The 18,687-nt window shown below is 52.8% G+C and overlaps 1 protein-coding gene across 5 annotated transcripts in view; it reads right to left on the bottom strand.

Annotated features, from left to right (window-relative positions):
- Positions 1-18,687, bottom strand: part of PKNOX1 (PBX/knotted 1 homeobox 1) — a 56,574-nt gene that overhangs the window by 11,766 nt on the left and 26,121 nt on the right. For 4 of the 5 annotated variants that reach the window (XM_058732133.1, XM_058732130.1, XM_058732132.1 and 1 more), the window contains 6 exons: positions 18,119-18,226; positions 14,906-15,033; positions 11,993-12,164; positions 10,057-10,227; positions 5,715-5,814; positions 4,661-4,758 (listed from right to left, as the gene is read on the bottom strand). In XM_058732133.1, the coding sequence (XP_058588116.1) occupies positions 4,661-4,758; positions 5,715-5,814; positions 10,057-10,227; positions 11,993-12,164; positions 14,906-15,033; positions 18,119-18,169 (720 nt within the window). In that variant the 5' untranslated portion in view covers positions 18,170-18,226. The remainder of the gene's footprint in view (positions 1-4,660; positions 4,759-5,714; positions 5,815-10,056; positions 10,228-11,992; positions 12,165-14,905; positions 15,034-18,118; positions 18,227-18,687) is intronic. The other variant, XM_058732134.1, reaches the window with a different exon arrangement.

Below are 18,687 nucleotides of genomic sequence, written 5' to 3'. Positions count from 1 at the left end.
CTCAGGTTCCGAGGACAGGCAACTGTCCCCAAATATCTGAAATCCTCCATCTCATGGAACTGGACAGGACTGTGCTGACGAAATTATTCGGGCAGAGAAAAGACAGACATCATATGACCTCACCCGTATGAGGACTTTAAGAGACAAAACAGGTGAACCGAAGGGAAGCCAGAATAACATAAAAATAGGAAGAGGGAGGGGCGCCTGGGTGGCGCAGTCAGTTAAGCGTCCGACTTCAGCCAGGTCACGATCTCGCGGTCCGTGAGTTCGAGCCCCGCGCCAGGCTCTGGGCTGATGGCTCGGAGCCTGGAGCCTCTTTCCGATTCTACGTCTCCCTCTCTCTCTGCCCCTCCCCCGTTCATGCTCTGTCTCTCTCTGTCCCAAAAATAAATAAAAAACGTTGAAAAAAAAAAACAGGAAGGGGGACAAAACAGAAGAGACTCTTAAATACAGAGGACAAACAGAGGGCTGCTGGAGGGGCTGTGGGAGGGGCGATGGGCTAAATGGGGGAGGGCGCATTAGGGAATCTCCTCCTGAAATCACTGGTGCACCACATGCTAACTAACTGGGATGTCAATTAAACATAAAATATTGATAATAATTTAAAACATAAGTGAAAGTCTCCATCACAAAAAGCAGACACCAGCGTGAACGAACGTTGAGGCGCAGAGGGAAGAGCGAGAACACAGCAGCTAAAGACAACTGCAGCCACCCTTGGGCCAAAAACGGGAGCTTCAACGCAAAGCACAGAGGCCGAGGAAGGGTCTGGAAAATCCCTGCTCTGCTGAACACTTTGAACTTCGAGGACGGGCGGAAGGCGGTGGGGGGAGGGGGCGCGGAGAGAAAAGTAAGTCTCTGAGAACGAGACAACGGGAGCACAAACACACAGAAGTCCAGAGACTCTGTTCGGAGGGTCTGATGCTCAGTTAGCAAAGGCTCTAGAAAGAGACTGTGCGTGCCGGGGAGGGGGCAGGGCCATCTCGGGAGACTCCGAGCACACGTCCCCGACTCAAGGACACGAGGTTTCGGGAAGGCGCTGCAGCAGCACGGAGGAGAGAAGCATCCGACGGGAGACAGAAGACGCTGGCCTCCTCCCCAGGCGATGTGGCCACGAGGGCACAGAGACGCCGTGGCCTCCAGCCCCGGTGACAGTCACCTGCATCCCGGAACCGCACTTGGACACAGATTGCATCACGAGACCGAAATAAAGTCATTCTCAGGTTTGCAAAGTCTCAACAAAATGTACCTCCCAGCATATTTCCTCTGGATGTCTTCACAGTGGGGAATAAAGCTAAGAAGAAACCAGAGGGTATACGCTGCAAGAGAGGGGACTCCTGAAGGTGATGTCAAAGGAAAGTTCAAGAACATGCCCTGTGCCTGGCCCAGAGACGAGCCCCTGCGAGCAGGAGACGGAGAGCTTCTGGGGGCACACAGCTCCGATGTGCCTTCTGGAAGGCAGGGCGTAGGGGGATCAGCATGAGGGTGTCAGCCACGGCCCCACAAGCACTCGGCCAGGGGACTCAGCAATGCAGCGGTTCACTTGGGCAGAAGCAAACACGTGACCCAGAAAAGTGCTGTGATCACAGTTACACACTCAGCTCGGCACAGACCCGTATTTACACAGTCAGGGTAACATTAACACCGAGCAGGGGTGTGGCCACAAGGCCAAACACACAGGGAAGATGGGGGAAAGCCAGAGCGAGCAGGGGCTCCTGCCACGACAACGAGCCCAAAGCAGGTGTGTAAGGGGTGACTTAGTGTTTAGAAACGGGGAGGAAGACAGCAGAAGGAACGACTGTAAGATCAGGCAGCAGGTGCCTGACACGAGAGGTGGGAACAGCAGGCGGGAAAGGCGGTGGTTTGCTCCAAGCCTCTCAGCACCCTTGACGCTGAGCTGGGCACGCAGCTCGAGATCAACTTGATTTTTATATCAAAGCAAAGTGAGTTAGAGAGTAGAATGGAGGCAAAAAACCTTGTCACAGGCCAACCAATAGCAAAACCCTAAAATATACAAATAACGATCGTACAAATAGACTCTCCCAGGAAAGGAGAGGAGATCAATGAAATCCCCTGGTTACTTCTCTTTTCTCAAAAAAATGTTTTTAGGGGCGCCTGGGTGGCTCAGTCGGCTGGGTGTCGGAGTTCGGCTCAGGTCATGATCTCGTGGTCTGTGAGTTCGAGCCCCGCGTCGGGCTCTGTGCTGACAGCTCGGAGCCTGGAGCCTGCTTCGGATTCTGTGTCTCCCTCTCTCTCTGCCCCTCCCCTGTTCACTCTCTATGTGTCTCTCAAAAATAAATTTTAAAAATGTTAGGGGCGCCTGGGTGGCTCAGTCGGCTGGGTGTCGGAGTTCGGCTCAGGTCGTGATGTCGCGGTCTGTGAGTTCGAGCCCTGCGTCGGGCTCTGTGCTGACAGCTCGGGGTCTGGACCTGCTTCGGATTCTGTGTCTCCCTCTCTCTCTGCCCCTCCCCTGCTCATACTCTGTCTCTCTCTGTCTCTCAAAAACAAATAAATGTTAAAAAATTAAAAAAAAAAAAAAACACTTTTAGAAGTATAAACACCTTTCCATAGAGACGCCTTACGAAGAGGGCAAATCCCACCTCCTGACGGGCACTAAGTCAGAACGCGGCCCATGGTGGCGGACTCTCTCCTGGGCGAGTGTGGCCGTGTTAAAATCCCCCGTGTGTGCACCCGAGACCCAGACAGACACTGGGCAGGACGGGGCATAGGGGGCAGCACGGGGGCGAGCGTTATGAGGGCTCAGCCGTGACGGCCACCGCACTGCCGCTGAGATTCACCTGGGGGTCATACTGGCCAGAGCAACCACGTGAGCCGTGACAGTCACCGAACGAACCGTGACAGTTTCCGACACAAGAACAGACCCCGTCATCGGTAAGTTGTCACCCTGATTATCTGCAGCCCAGAAAGAACCAGCCCCACCCCCCCCCCCAAAAAAAAAGAAAGAAAAGAGCCCAGAGCAGCCCAAATAGCTACAAAAAAAAAAAAAAAAATTGAATGCACCACGTACAGGCTTCATCCAAAGCACCTGCACCCAAGCCCTCGGTCAATCTGGTCACTCCTCTGTCAGAAACCCGGGCAGCCCGTGTCTCTGGCCTCCCAGCCCTGCTGACCTAGAAGCCATACATGGAGGAGGGTGGCAGGGAGGGGACAGGCGCACGGTGGGCTGCAGGGCCACGAGGACCGGAACAGAAACAGCTCACAGGCAGCAAGAAAGGGGGCCGTGTTCGCCAGCCCACCTCATGGGGCTGGGGGCGTCACAGGCGAGAGTCTGTGTGAGAAGGGGTTGCGCTGAAACACACATTTGCTAGTTAAACTAGTCCTCTGTGTGTCTAAGAAAATTCAGTTAAGCAGCAACTTCCTTCTTAAGCATCAGGACAAATAAACCTCTACTCTAGAAGGAAGAGAGCGGACTCTAAGGTGTCTTTCTCTGAGAGCGGTTCACGCTGGCACTGGGACGCGCTCTGCCGACCGGGCGCCGCCCGTGTTCACGGCTGTGGCACATGGGGAGCTCCAGGGACAGCGGGCTGGATGGGGAGCCCAGGGACAATGCTGCTGGGGTCTAGCTCCTCCTCTACCCCTCGCGGGCCCAGATGACAAGGCCCCCAAGCCCAGCCCAGCCCAGCTCTGCCCGTGAAGTGAGAGGCGGCAAGTCCCGGATGGGCCGGGCCAGCTCCCGCCGCCCAGGCCCTCTCGCATCTGCTACCTGATTAAGGGAAACACGAACGTCTCCAAGGCTGGGCTGCCAGTTGTCAGTAAGGCTGCAGGAAACATCCGTGCTTCCAGGAAACAACGAATCTACGTTCTTAGTGTGAGCTGCTAACAGAAACATGGTCTTTCTGATTTAAACCGAGCTGCGTGTAAATAACAAGACTGTACGTGTACGTGTGTGTGTGTGTGTGTGTGTGTGTGTGTGTGTGTCTCCCCACAACTTAAAGGGGGGCGGGCAGTCCAACAAGTTCAGCCTCCCCTACCACAAGGGCACGGAGGGCGCAGGTCGACTGCAAGGTCACGGCGCGGAACAGCATTTCCACCTGCTGCTTCTGCCCCTGAAGTGGCCTCCTGTGCTCTCGAAGCTGGTGTTCCCCAGGAGGCGGGGGGCCAAGTGGGGGGCGGCGCCTCACTGGGCGCCTTGGAGCAGGGGAGGGGCAGCCCCTGCTCAGTTCTCCCCTCCGGTGGGTGGGCGGATGTGAAGCACGCACCCTGGCCACCCCACCGGCCACCGGAGGGCGAGCCTGAAGCGGTGCTCTGGCCCATCAGGTGCTCAGCAGGAAGGCCTCCGCAGGGTCTGAAAGACCTGCCTGCTGGGTCCGCTGTGGACCTCCACGGGGGTGGGAAGAGTGCGTCTACGCTGCCTCAAGTCTCCGGATCCAGAGACAACTACACCACCCGATGCTAAACTGGAAAACGGGGTTGCTTCGCGGAAGGGGTTATGGAGGACCTTTCTGCCGCTTCTTCGGACTTTCTGGACTCTGCAACTTTCTTACGGTAAAGGAAACGGGGAGTAAAACGAGAAACGGGGCTGACACTGAGCTGAACTGGGGACCGGCACGGTCTTCAGGCAGAGGAACACCCACGCCTGGCTCTCCCGTGCCCGCACGGCCCCGCTCGCCCTCAAGCCCTCCCCCCGGAATGGCACACGCACCTGGGAGTTCTGGATCCTGATGGTGCCGGGCGACAGGGCTTGTGTCACCACCTGGCCTTGAGGAGTGACAACCGTGACGGGCTGATACACCGTGCCACCTCAGGAAGGAAGAGATCAAAACGCTCTTGAGTCTCAGTGATATAAAACCACATTCTCAATACGCTCAACGTACATCACGAAAGGAAAGCAAATCTGTGGTGTGACGAGGTTTTTAAGCCATGTCGAACGATCAATACCCCGCTGGCGGACTTGTCACTATAAACTATTAAAACGACCCTCCCGGACGAGCCGCGCCCCGGGAGGGGGGCGGGGGGCGGGGCACCGGGCAAGGGGCAGCGAGGCGTCCCATCGCCACGGCGCTGTCAGCCGCCGTCAGCCGCCGTCAGCCGGGGCGGATGCTCCAATTCCCTTTCTTTTGCTCCGTTTCCCCCTCGATCAGCACACGTGAAAGGACTTGGCCAAGGGGGCGAAGGAGTTTTCATCACAGTATTTTGTTGCTCGAACGTGCTTCCATCCTCCTTTGGAAGCTTCCCTTCGCACTACCCTGTGAGGGTTTCCCCCGCCCTGCGCGCCCCGCCTCCATCCTCACGATGGCTTTGTATCTGCGATGCTGGAGACGCACCAGGGACCCGCAGACTCTGTCCCCTCCCCGCGATGATTTCTGCCGTGCAAGTAACACCAAGGCTAAGAGGGAGTTTTGTTTGTTTGTCAAACATTAAGGGCACGACTTAAGGTTTCCCAGATGCCGCCAAGAGTACAGTTAAAAACTACGTTATCTGCAAATCACAACTCAGTTTCTGCTACATGTTTTCCACTCCCAGATAAAGCCCTTCTTCCCCGAAGTTTTTGGTCGGGACGCACAAGGCGCATAGCCCATCTGTCACTGAGAATGGAAACAAGAGACGGGCCTTCGATTCTAAGAGGTCTAGTTTTCCACCCCGGTCTCAGGAACCGGCGTTAACCAGCGATTGCACCGACGCGCTTCTCCGTTCTCATATAAAGGACTTTTGCACAAAAGCTCAAGGAAAGAGTGTCCTTTTCTCCGTCAGCATACCTGCCACTGTTGCCATGGTGACGTTCCCCTGCTGCAGCGCGGATGCGGGCACCACGATTCCTTGGGGGCTGAGGGTGCCTGAGATGGCACTCTGAATCTGCTGTGAGTCAAAAACACACGGTGAGCAGCGAGCGGAAACACAAAAGCCACGCTTAAAACTTTAAACCAAGTGGCATGGTGCCACCACCGACGAAGGCCAGGTGCTCGGGACAGAGACGCAGAGGACAAGCCTTCCGGAAGGCGCGCCTTCCTTATCCGCAAACCAAGAGACCCCAGACTGACCCGCTATTAAATACGACCGTCAGCACCGAGATCCCAGCTTCGACCTGGCTCCCAAACGGTCATCTTTCGTCTCATCATATTAGACTCGTCTCGAAGCCCTGGAGGCGTGACAAGGAAGGCCGGGAGGACCCAAGGTCATCGCACAGCCTTCCCACTCCGTTGGCTCACTCTAGAGCTTCCCAAGAACCAGAGTCCCCCTACAGATGACGCCACAGGCTCAGGAGGCTCCACGTGGTGCCAGAGAGTCACCTGCGGCCGCGGCCAGCTCTGTCCCCTCACCAGAGCACGGAGCACATCGGCTCCCCCCCCTCCCCCCACCCCCGCCTCGGGTGTTCAGGTCCGTAGAGTGCTAGGTCTGGGCCTGGCCTGCAGCCGGTTGCACAGAAAGAGCGTAAGACCACATCGAGATCCCAGCCATCCCAAGTCAGATACAAATGGGCTGTGACGGCTGGGGCAGGTGGCCGGGAAGGGGGCTCTGTGCCGGGCGTCTAGGCACAGGGTCTGGCATGCCACCGGCACGCAGGTATTTGAGCAATTAGATGGCATCGGTGCGAAAACCCGAAGACGATTACTCTGCAGGCTGCCGCACCGATCCGAGTGCATGTCCGAGCTTTGGTAGGGACACACAGCATCTGCCACATGAACTTGGTTAGAATGAAAATTAATTCATCCTAGAAGAAGAGGGACAAAATGAAACCAAAGCAAGCAGAAAGAAGGGAGTAATAAAGATCAAAGCAGAAATCGATGAAACTGAAAACAGAAAAACAACAGAGAACAACCAATGGAAAAAAGAGCCGGTTCCCTGAAAAGATCAAAATACTGACAAACCTGCTAAGACAGGAAAAAAGAGAGGTGACAAGTTGCCAGCACCAGGAAGGGGACGGGGGGGGGGGGGGCGCCACAGGCCCTGCAGACGCCGACGGCAGGAGGGGCTCTGGCGACAACTGGGCACACACACGTGTGACGTCTAGACAGAAGCCAACACGAAACACACCATCCCAACAGGCCGGTAACTGTTACGGACGTGGAATTTGTAGCTCGAAAACTCAAAAAAGAAACCTCCAGGTCCAAGTACCGTCACTGGAGAATTCTATCAAACACGTAACGAAGAATTCACACCAATTCTACATAATCACTTCCAGAGAACAGAAAAGGAGGGAATACTCTTCATCTCATTTTGTAAAGTCGTATTATTCTGATACGAAACCTTGGCAAAGACTGTAACAAAAAAGAAACCACAATCAGTATGGACACGCAAACGTCTCACAACATACAGCAAACAGAATTCGGGAACCTATATAAAAAGAATTAATGTGCTGCGACCAAGTGGCATTTAGTCCAGGAATGTGAGGCTTGTTCGATATTCGAAAAATCAAGTAACGTGATCTACCTCCATGTTAACAGAAGAAAGGAGGAAAATCACATAATCACATCAATTCATGCAGGGAAAGCATTTGAAAAAATTCAACATCATAAAAAAAAACTCTCCGGAAAAAAAAAAAAAAAAAAACAGGAATAGAGGGGAAGTTCCTCAACTTGATGAAAAGCATCAAGAAAAAACCTTCCAGTAAAATTATAATTAACAGTGAAAGGCGGGGGCACCTGAGTGGCTCAGTCGGTTGGGTGTCCGACTTCAGCTCAGGTCATGATCTCACGGTTCGTGGGTTCCAGGCCCACATCAGGCTCCGTGCTGACAGCTCAGAGCCAGAGCCTGGAGTCTGCTTCAGAGTCTGTGTCTCCCTCTCTCTCTGCCCCTCCCTCACCCGCACTCTGTCTCTCAAAAATGAATAAATGTTAAAAAAAAAAAAAAAAATTAAAAAAAAAAACAAACCAAACATTGGAAGGCAGAATGCTTTCCCCCTAAGACTGGGAACAGGGCAGGACGTCCACTCCCACCAACCGTATTCAAGATAGCACTGGATGTTCTAGACAATGCAGCAAGGTAAGACAAGGAAATAAAAAGCATACAGATCAAGAAGGAAGGAACGGACTATTCCTATCTGCAGATGATTCAACTTAACAAGTAGGAAATCCTAAGGAATCTCTGAGAAGGACCTCCTAGAACTAACAAGTGAGTTCCGCAAGGTCGCAGGATACGAGTCAGACACACAAAAATCAACTGTGTTTCTAAATACTGGCCGGGACACTGAAGTCGAAGCTAGAATGCCATCTATGACTGCTCAAAAAAATACTCAGGTGTAATTCTAAAAACACACGTGTAGGACTTATAAGACAAACTTACAAAACGCTGATGAAAAAATCACAGAAGAGTAAATAAATGGAGAGACATATCATGTCTGCGGACCAGAAGGGCCAACACAGGAAAGATGTCAATTCGCCCCGAAACGATACACGGGCTTAATGCCATTCCTGTCAAAATCTCAGTAACGTTGTTTTGTAGATACAGACAAGATCACTTCAAAATTTACACGGAGAGGAACTAGAATAACTGAAACCATTTTGAGAAAGAAGAATAAAGTGGGACGATACAGTCTACCCAGATCTGAGACTTACTAAATAGCTCCAGGAACCACGGCTACACGGTGGGAATACATCCAGCAGCGTGACCACAGAGGGGACAGAAACAGACACAAACAGACGGACATTGTGACAGTGTCACAAAAGCAACTCAATGGAGGAACTTCCAGAAGCAGCCTCCACCTAAACCCTCACACTTCGTACAAGAGTTAACTCAAGGTGGGTCGTGGACCGAAATGTGAAACACACAACTTGCAGAAAAAGGACTGGAGAAAATCTTGGGGCTCCAGGGCTCGGCAGAGTTCTCAGACTTACCACCAAAAGCACAGCTCATCAAAGGAAGAGCTGATATGTGGGACTTGATCAAAATTTAAAACGTTTGTTCTGCAAAAGACCCTGTGAAGAGGATGAAAAGATCAGCCACGGACTTGGGAGAAAATATTTACAAACCACATAGCCAATAAGAGACTCGCATCTAGAATACTCTCAACATAACAGTTAAAAAAAAATCTAGAAAACGGGCAGAAGACACGAACAGACGTTCTACTAGAGAGGATCTCCAGATGGCAACTAAGCCCACGGAAAGATGTCGGCGCCGTCAGCCATCAGGGAAGTGCAGGTTACAAGCACACGGACCACCGCCTGCCGCCAGAACGGCTCAAGGGCACCAGTGCTTCCTGTGGGTGGACCTTGAGGCCACTACGCTCCGCAAAATGCGCCAAACACAGAAGACAACTACTGTAGGATTCCCCTTACATCAGGTACCCAGACGAGTCAGATTCATAGACACAGAAAGTAGGAAGGTGGGAGCCAGGGACTGCGGAGGGGAGAAGGGGGACTTAGTAGTTAACAGGGACAGGCTTTCAGTTTGAGAACGTGGGAAGTTCTGGAGACGGAGGGCGGGGACGGTGCCACGACAGTGTGGACGTGCTTCAGCCACGGACCTGTGCACGTAAAAACGGTTAAGATGAGGGGCACCTGGGGGGCTCAGCCGGTTGAGGGCCGACTTCGGCTCAGGCCGTGAGCTTGCGGTTCACGAGTTCGAGCCCCGCGTCAGGCTCTGTGCTGACAGCTCGGAGCCTGGAGCCTGGAGCCTGCTTGGGATTCTGCGTCTCCCTCTCTCTCTCTGCCCCTCCCCCACTCATACTCTGTCTCTGTCTCAAAAATAAATTAAAACGTTAAAACAGATTTTTAAATGGTTAACATGGTACATTTATGACACGTGTACCTTACCACACTTTTAAGAAATAATGAACAAAAAACATATTTCAAAAAAGAAGGAAAGAAGTGAACGGTACTCTATCCCCCAGAAGGATGGGATCCGGGGCACGGTACACAGACCGAGGCCTCACTTCAGTGGCTGCGTGATGCCCGGAGGGACTGTCTTTCGGGCTTGAGGGAATTCACTGCCAGCCCAGGCCAGGCTCAGAGATCTAGAAACCTCTCTGGGCAGGACGGCCGTAGACGGCCCAGACGTTCTGAAAGGGCTGTCGGTCTCCGGGCTGACGGTGACGAGCAGCCGTCCCCTTGCGGACAGGACGGTAACCGAGGAGCAGAGCGGGGCCCAAACGTACGTAAATACCTGGGACTGGACGGGGGAGTACGGGCTTCCAGGCTCCCCGCTCAGGAGGGTCTCACTGTTCATTTTCGTCTTTAGACAAGCAATATAGCGACTGCAGAAGTCTTTGCACAGCTCGTTAACCTTTTCCAGCTCAAGAAGATGAATGCGCAAAACCTGGATCGCTTTCACCATCTAGAAGCAGAGACAACGACGGCTCTCAGACAGGCAGGCAGGAGCACAGCGGCCGTTGGTGCCACCAGCACAGGACCGCTCCGTGACCGGCCCGAGCCGCGGCACCACGACCGTCTGCACTGCCGGGGACACAAGGGGAGTGACGTCAGAAATCAGGCCAGTCAGTCAGTCACCCCAGCGCCGCTGACCTTTCGTACTTCGGCTGCATCCGGTGTGTGGGGACCCAGATGGTCCCAGGGCCGCCCTCGGGGAGTCGCGGCAGCAGGAAACAGCAGGGCCTCGGCCCGGCCCCACGGCCGACCCGCATCACAACCAGCGAGGTGCTTACCTCCCGCTTCTTCGTCTGCAAATGGGGAGGAGTCCGTGCCCACCGCATAGGCAGCTCTTCATTTGGACAAAAGTCCAGTTAACCGACTCTGCCCTTTACGGACTGTGCTTTCGGTGTCGAGCCCGAGAACTCCCCGCCCAGTGCCAGATGCGGGCTTTTACGATTTTTCCCAAAAGTTTTACAGTGACTATGTCAAGTCACTAAGTTCTGGAGTCACCTGCCCCACAGCGGTAGATAGCGGTCTCGGATAGAAACCACGCCTTGCCGTGAATCCACAACCCGGAGCCCAGCCCCTCCCCCTGTGACCTGGGTGGCAGTAATTCACATGTACTTGTGGACCGAGAGTGACCACGAACCAAACTCTGCCAGGCCCTGTGCTCGAACACCGGTCAGGAGAGCCCGGGGCCACTCTGGCTGTACCCGCGGCCCACGCACTGATGGCTGTATGACAGAGATTCAGAGGCGGAGAGAGCTTCTGAGTCTCACCCCAAGAGGGCGGGTGCTGCTAGTCCCATTTCAAAGATGAGGAGACTTACTCAAGGTCGGACAACTCACTACAAAATCCACTAGGCAGTGAGGGCTGAATGTATAATGAGAAACTTAAAGAGCAACAAAGATCCGGGCAATTTATTCAGGGAAAAGTTTTCTAAAGATGCTTTTCTGCTGCTAAGGGCCCTGACTAGGGCTCGGGGCTGGGAGTCAGCGTGCTCTAAGGAAACCCGGTGAAGGAGCAGGCCCCCGGCCACAGGCTAACGGTTCTCCACCAGCACAGACAGGCCCCGCTCCCTTCGGGTCCGGCACTGACGTTCACTCCAACAAAGTGTCCGCTCCCTTGAGAAAGCACACACAACCCTGAACCTCGGGGCCGGAGCTGGAAGGAGGGCGCCAAGGTGAGACCAACTGGCTTCGAGCAGCAAGGCCGAGGGAAGCAGCGGGGAGCCTGGGAGCCCTTTGGTAAGCCTGCCTCGCTCCGTTCACGGGCCTCCCCGAGCGCACGTACAGCCCTGCCTCCCGCCACAAATACCAGCCTCAAGACTGAGCATGAGGTCTGTCTGTCTCGGAGAAGAAGGTCGTGTGTCCGTGACCAGGGAGAGGCCAAGAACTGAAGCGGGGCCCAGACATGCTGCCCGAGCAGCCCGGCGCGTGAGCACGCCGACTCCGGCGGACGTTACAAACGTTGAGGAGAGAAGTGGATCCCCGGCCCCTTGTGATGCAGGCTCAGGTCCTCTCCTTGGGTTCTTACATAAGGTCACTGGAGAAGCTGGACGACGTGGGGACACTGAGGTCACACATACAGGAAGCGATTTCACGAACTGTGTGATGCTCCCCTTTAGCAGAACTACGTTCTAAAGTTCTAATTGGAAGCTTAACATTTATTGGTCAGATTTGAAACTGGGAAGCAAGAAGACGTAAGAGTAAAACGTTTCTTTTACTTACTAAATTGTCGGTTTCCGGGTCTTCGCAAAAGAAGGGTTTTCCTTCTTTCTCTTGCTTTCTTACAAAATTTTCAATATCTACATCAAAACTGGCAGAGGTCGTGCCTTCTGAGCCCTGGGTAGATTGTTCGCATTTTTCGAACAACAAAGCTAGTAGTGGAAATAGTGGATGCCTGGGGGGAGAAAAGTTTTAAACGTATGTTCCACATTTTCAGGAGAATATTTTAGTATGTACGTATGCACTGGCTTATATAACAGCGTGGCTGAGAGACAGTTTCTGTACGAAACAACATCCACTCTAAAGTGGACAATTCAGTGGTGTTTACTATACTCACCACCAAGGCAATTTTACAACATTCTCATCGTCCCCCAAGAAACCCTATTGCCATTAGCAGCCACTCTCTGTTTTCCCCCAAACCCCAGTCCCAAGCTGCTGCTAATCTACTGTCTGTCTCTACGGATTTGTCAGTTCTGGACATTTCGTATAAAAAGAATCATGGATGGGAAAGCAAGCTGGTGCAGCCACTCTGGAAAACAGTGTGGAGGTTCCTCAAAAAACTAAAAACAGAACTACCCTACGACCCAGCAATTGCACTACTAGGCATTTATCCACGGGATACAGGTGTGCTGTTTCGAAGGGACACAGGCACCCCCGTGTATAGCAGCACTATTGACAATAGCCAAAGGATGGAAAGAGCCCAAATGTCCATCGAGGGATGAACGGATAGAGAAGATGTGGTATATACACACAATGGAGTATTACTCGGCAATCAAAAAAGAATGAAATCTTGTCATTTGCAACTATGTTGATGGAACTGGAGGGTATTATGCTAAGCGAAATTAGTCAGAGAAAGACAAAAATCATATGACTTCACTCCTATGAGGACCTTTAAGAGACAAAACAGATGAACATAAGGGAAGGGAAGCAAAAATAATACAAAAACAGGGAGGGGGACAAAACAGAAGAGACTCATAAATATGGAGAACAAACCGAGGGTTGATGGAGGGGTTGTGGGAGGGGGGATGGGCTAGATGGGGAAGGGGCTTAAGGAATCTACTCCTGAAATCATTGCTGCACTATATGCTAGCTAATTTGGATGTAAACTTTAAAAAATAAAAAATTAAATAAACAGATAGATAGATAAAAGGAATCACAGGATACGTGCCCTTTGGCCTCTAGCCTCCTTCACTTAGTGACACCGTTTTCAAGGACCATCAGTGCTGTACCGCGTATCGGTACGTCATTCCTTTTTATGGCTGCATGATACTCCACTGTGTGGAGAGACCAGTTCTACAGTTGCAAGTTTTACCCTGAGATCTATGCTCCATCTTGAGTCAACTTCTGTATAAAACGTGAGATGAGGTCGAGGGTCTTCTTCCAGCAGGTGAACGTCTGACTGTTCCAACACCGTTTGTTGGAGAGGCTACCTCTACTCCACCAAACTGTGTTGGCACCTTTGCAAAGGTCACACAAATCATGTTTTTGCACACCTACTACTGGACTATCCGTGACGCTGGTCCTAGCCCTTCACCAGCATCACGACATCGTCATTACTGTAACACCCGAGTCAGCCTTGAAGCCTGACTGTAGTCTTCCTCTTCAACACTGTCTTAGCTGGTCTAGTTCCTTCACCTGCCATGTCAAATTTAGAACTGGCTTATCTAGATGTACAAAAATATCCCGCTGAGACCTTAATCGCAATTGTGCTAAACCTGCAGATGGATTTCAGGGGAAATGACGTCTGTGCTGTGCTGACTCTTGCAATCCATGAACACGGTATGCCCCACCACCCAGGTTCTCTCTGATTGCTTGCGTCAGCATTTACAGTTTTCGGCAGCAAGTGTCTGTGTTTTGTTAGATTTACACCTGTTTTGGTGCTCTTGTAAATGGTATTGTCTTTCTAATTTCCGTTTCCAATTGTATATTCCTGGTATAGAAATAGGATCTGTTTCTGTGTGTTGCCCTTGTAACCTGTGACCTTATTAAACTCAGTTCTGGGAATTTTTTGGTGGAGTCTTTGGGATTTTTGATGTAGACGATCGTGTGGTTGGTGCACAAAGCCAGTTTTATCTCTTCCTTTCTAAGCTGGTATGCCTTTTCTTCCTTTTTCTTGCCTTACTGCACTGGCTATGACTTCCATTACAGTACTGAACAGGGGGAGGCCAAGTGGACATCTCTGCCTTATTCCCAATCTTACAGAAAACAGTCTTTGGCCACTAAACATAATGAGAACTATAGATTTTTGGAGGTTGCCCTTCATCAGGTCAGGAAAGTTTCCCTCTATTACCACTTTGCTGACAGCTCTTAACCATAAGTAGCTATTGACTTTTCTGTGTCAACCGATACGAGCGTGTTGTGGGTCTCACTGGTTGAACTTTGACTAGTGAATCAGTCTTGAGTTCCTGGGATACACTCTACTTGGTCACTGCAGGTTATTCTTTTTATATGTCACTGAATTTGATTTGTTAATACTGGATTAACTATTTTCACGTGTAAGTTCGTGAGGCACGCTGGTGTGTGCTTTTCCTTTCTGTATTGTCTTTGGCTTTAGTATCACAGTGATGCTCAATTCATAAGCTGAGTTGGAAAGCCTCCCCTCTTCCTTTTTCTGGAAGAGACTGTGTAGACTTGCTGTTTTTTTCTTCTTTATTTTTGGTAGGGTTCCCCGGTAGAATTGTCTGGGCTCGAAGATTTCTTCTTGCAGGGTTGACTAAAATATAGATTTAGATTCCAAAGCTTTTTTTTTTAAGGTAGCAGGAATAGCATCTTAATTCGAGAAACTGCTCACCCCAGTGGTTATCACACCATACCTAATGCTCTTCCTAGCTGCCAGCTCCAGCATATTCCATTTAACAAGTTTCTCTGCTCCTCTTACCCCTACTAAAACCCACGCGCATCACATCTCATCGCTACCTATAAATGGCCTGCTTGTCTGCGTCCATTGGTGTCTGGGAGCCCGCCGGGGGGGGGCTCACTCCTTCCACGGCCGGTTCAGAGCAGTTGGGATCTTGCTCCGTTTTTAACTCTGTTACTACTTGCATCTGTGAAAGGAGGAGGAGAGTTTTTGTTACTAAACGCAAAGTAAACTGCTACTAAGTATTCTCTTCTCAAGCAGAAGCAAGGGGACTGGTAAAGTGGGAGACAGTTGGACGGCTGGCCAGAATCCATCAAAATTACCACCAACAAAACTCCTTTGAGTCTGATACGTTTTGCAAATGGCTAAAACAACGGTTGAGTTTCCAAATCATCTTGAAAACTGATGGCTGATATCTGTGAACTGTGTGCGGTTTTCAAAAAATATGCCACCTCCAGAGCGCCGAGGGGATTAAGTCACCTTACTGTGTGTGTCTCTTCCTGCCCTAAACCCTCACACTGAGCAACGTCACAGCTCGAGAGGTAGAAACAAACAGTCCAAAGTCTTCCTATCTCGTCACGAAAACAAACGTAGTCATGGCAGGGCTGAAACTCTCCCCTTATCTATTCTTAAATTTCAGGAATACGTCATCTATAAACATTTTGAAAAAAAAGTCACTGTATTTAGAAAGTAAAGACTGGCGGTGTTTAAAGAAATAGCGTCTAGGTATTATCATTTAAATTGCTTTAAACTAAGGGGCGCCTGGGTGGCTCCACTGTTTGAGCCTTCAGCTTTGGCTCAGGTCGTGATCCCACAGTTCGTGAGTTCGAGCCCCGCGCCGGGCTCTGTGCTGACGGCTCGGAGCCTGGAGCCTGCTTCGGATTCTGTGTCTCCTTCTCTCTCTGCCCCTCCCCGCTTGCACTGTCTCTTTCTGTCTCTCAAAAGCAAATAAATAAATGTAAATTGCTTTAAACTAGCTATTTTGGTTTGTAACTTAGGTGAAAAGTCTTTAAATCCTTAAACATAAAGAATTCAGTTTACAGAAAAAAAATTCCAACTTGCTGGGGGGCTCTGGGGGGCTCGGTCAGTTAAGCATCCGACTCTTGCTTTCGGCTCAGGTCATGGTCTCAGTTGTTACATGGAGTCCCAAGCCCGACTCTGTGCTGACAGCACGGAGCCTGCTTAGGATTCTCTCCGTCTCTCTCCCTCTCTGCTCCTCCCCCGTCTCCCCCCCCCCACCCCGTCTCCCCACCCCCGCCACCCCGCACCATGCACTCACTTGCTCTCAAAATAAGTATTTAAAAAAACTTAAAAAAAAAAACAACTAAATTGCTGCAGCAAACTTGTAATTATCCAGGAGCAGATTACCAGTGCCCTCAGCTGCTTCAGGACCGGAACCCACCTGCCCTGCCGCCAGCTGCCATGACTCTGCGCCCCGGGGAAGCAGCTGGTGGGGGCACTCGGGGAAGGGGCTCGTCCCCAGGCAGGGAGAGAGCCTGCTCCCTGCCATGCGACCCCCCTGACGGCTGGGGGTAGTCGCCCGCCCGCCCGGCGAGGGAGCCCCTGTCCTGCGGTGCAGGCTCTAGTCTGTCAGCCCAGGTGTGCAGGGAGACCCGTGTCCCACTGCCTTCAGATGGCGCAGCGCGCCTGGGAAATTGTTTCTCTCTTGAAAACACGAAGCGCTAAAGCAACTAACAAGCCCAATCGAACACAACCTTTCTGGAGGGAAATCCGACAGTATTATAAACAAGCATCAAAAGATGTATTTCAGGTCTTTGGGTTTGTTTGTTTCTTTCTTTAATGGTCGTGAAGGAAGGGAAAGCTCGCTGTCCAAGTGTGGAGGGGAGGCAGAGCCACACCGTGGGACAGTCAACGCGTAACATAACGTTCACGAGTTTTGCGTGTCGTGGGAAAGAGCTTGGCTGTTAAAAGCGAGGCCCTGTCCCTCCCCGTGCCTGGCACTGCACAGGAAACGACCCCATCAGGGCACCAGGACACCCGCCTGCCCTGCGGGGGGAGGGGACTCGGAACAGGATCTGCCAGCAGGTGATCCGTGCCACAAAGGAGGGAGCAGGGAGCAGGCTTGGTGGGGGGGGGGGGGGGGTGCCGGGCGGGCAGGGGAGTCTTCCCAGGAAGGATTTGCGCAAAGATCTGCCAGACAGGAAGGCACTGGCCCCCCTGCTGCTTGAGGAAGAGCCAGGGCCAGGCCCAGGGCCACAGGGCAGGGATGCGTGGGAAAGAGGGGTTCCCCCCCCCCCCCCCCCCGGGCAGCGTTCAGCACAGGGAGAGTAAGGGACAACCTCAGCTTGGTGTTTTAGAAACAAAATCACTTGGAAACATCGCGGGGCTTCCGGATGCAGAGAGCAGGCTGAAAGGGACCCCCCAACCCAATTCCTGTAAGAAGCTCAGACCCTGAGACATTTTTCAAAGGCCCACAAAAACCAAGTCTGTGCCACAGGAACCAAGCCAGGAAGGGCACGAGACCGGCCACCAAGGAGAGACACGAGGGAGGCCGCCTCAGGTCCTGGGCGTCCACCTGGCGGGGCTGTGACCTCATCTGGGGGAGGCCACCGAGCCTGATCAGTTGGTCGGGCCCACTAACTAGGATCTTCAAGTAGGGAGAAAAGAGAGCCTCTGGGCATCCCCGCACCGCCTCCTGAGCGCAGGAAGCAGGGGCAAAGGCAGGCTGGGAGGCCTTCGCTGCACGGAGCTCCAGGGCTCAAGGGAGACGGGGGTGGCCCCCACCCCCTCCTCCCGAGCGCTTCGGGGCACACAACACAAAACCCGGCCTTCCCGCAGCTGCAGCTGCGAAGGCAAGCCAAGGCCACGGACAGTGGGAGGGCGGTCAGGACACCACCCACACGGTGTCAGAGACAGCCGTCCGGGCACAGCCGTGCGACGTGAGCAGACGGCACGGCATCCGCGCCGCGCCGTCCATGGGGACGGTGCCCTCTGCCGCCCACAGCACGCCTCCCGCTGAGCTCAGCAACCTGGGGCCCGGCTTTTGGCAACGGCACCCCGCTTTTCTTTGAAGGCAGCAAGCCTCGCTAACACAGACACTAACAGGGCACGTCCCCGCGAAACCGTGACTTGGGGACTCAAAAGCACTGGCGGCCTGGTGTCCCCGGGGGAAGCGACGCCAACGGTTCCACGGCTGGCCTCTCCGGGCAGCAACACGTACGAAGCGCAGGGTGCGCTTGAAATTGGACCTGCAGCTCGATGGAACTGAACTGTAACTAACTGAGAAAGCAGAATAAAGCCCCAGCGCTCACTTGTTGCCCGTCTTGGTAGCTGTCTATGCTTAGTGTCTGTGTAGCCATCATGGTTAATGGGCTTTATAGGAAAACATCAAATCATCTTGAGTCAAAAGCAAATGGCGTCTGGGGAAACAAAAGCAGAAAAGCGTCAGTTAGTAACTGCAGAGCACTCTGGGCCCCCCCTTCCACGGCACCCGGGTACTTCTCAAAAACACGTACTTGCGCACGGAGAGGGAAACCCCACCCTGGCGTTGCCGTGAGCCGACCCCCCTCAGCACCACCCCACTCACTTAGCGGTCACGTGTTTGTACTTGCCCGGGGCCCGGACTGGCTTTCAGGTTTTAGCCACCTGGGTTCATTCATCCACTCAGCCAACAAGCATCTAGTAACCGTCTACACCCGCAGGACAGCGCTGTGGGCCCTGGGGCACCACAGCGAGTCGGTGAGGCTCAGCTTTCCTGGGGCACCCAAGGCCGCAGGGGTGGGGGGGGTGGGGCGGTGGCCACAAATACAGGGAATGTCAGGGACCACACGTGCAGCGGGGGGGGGGCAGGATGCAGGGCCAGCTCTCCCAGCCGGGTGAC

The sequence above is a fragment of the Neofelis nebulosa genome, chromosome 5, assembly GCF_028018385.1.
Source record: "Neofelis nebulosa isolate mNeoNeb1 chromosome 5, mNeoNeb1.pri, whole genome shotgun sequence".
Classification (NCBI taxonomy): domain Eukaryota; kingdom Metazoa; phylum Chordata; class Mammalia; order Carnivora; family Felidae; genus Neofelis; species Neofelis nebulosa.
This window is presented reverse-complemented; position numbering and strand designations above follow the sequence as displayed.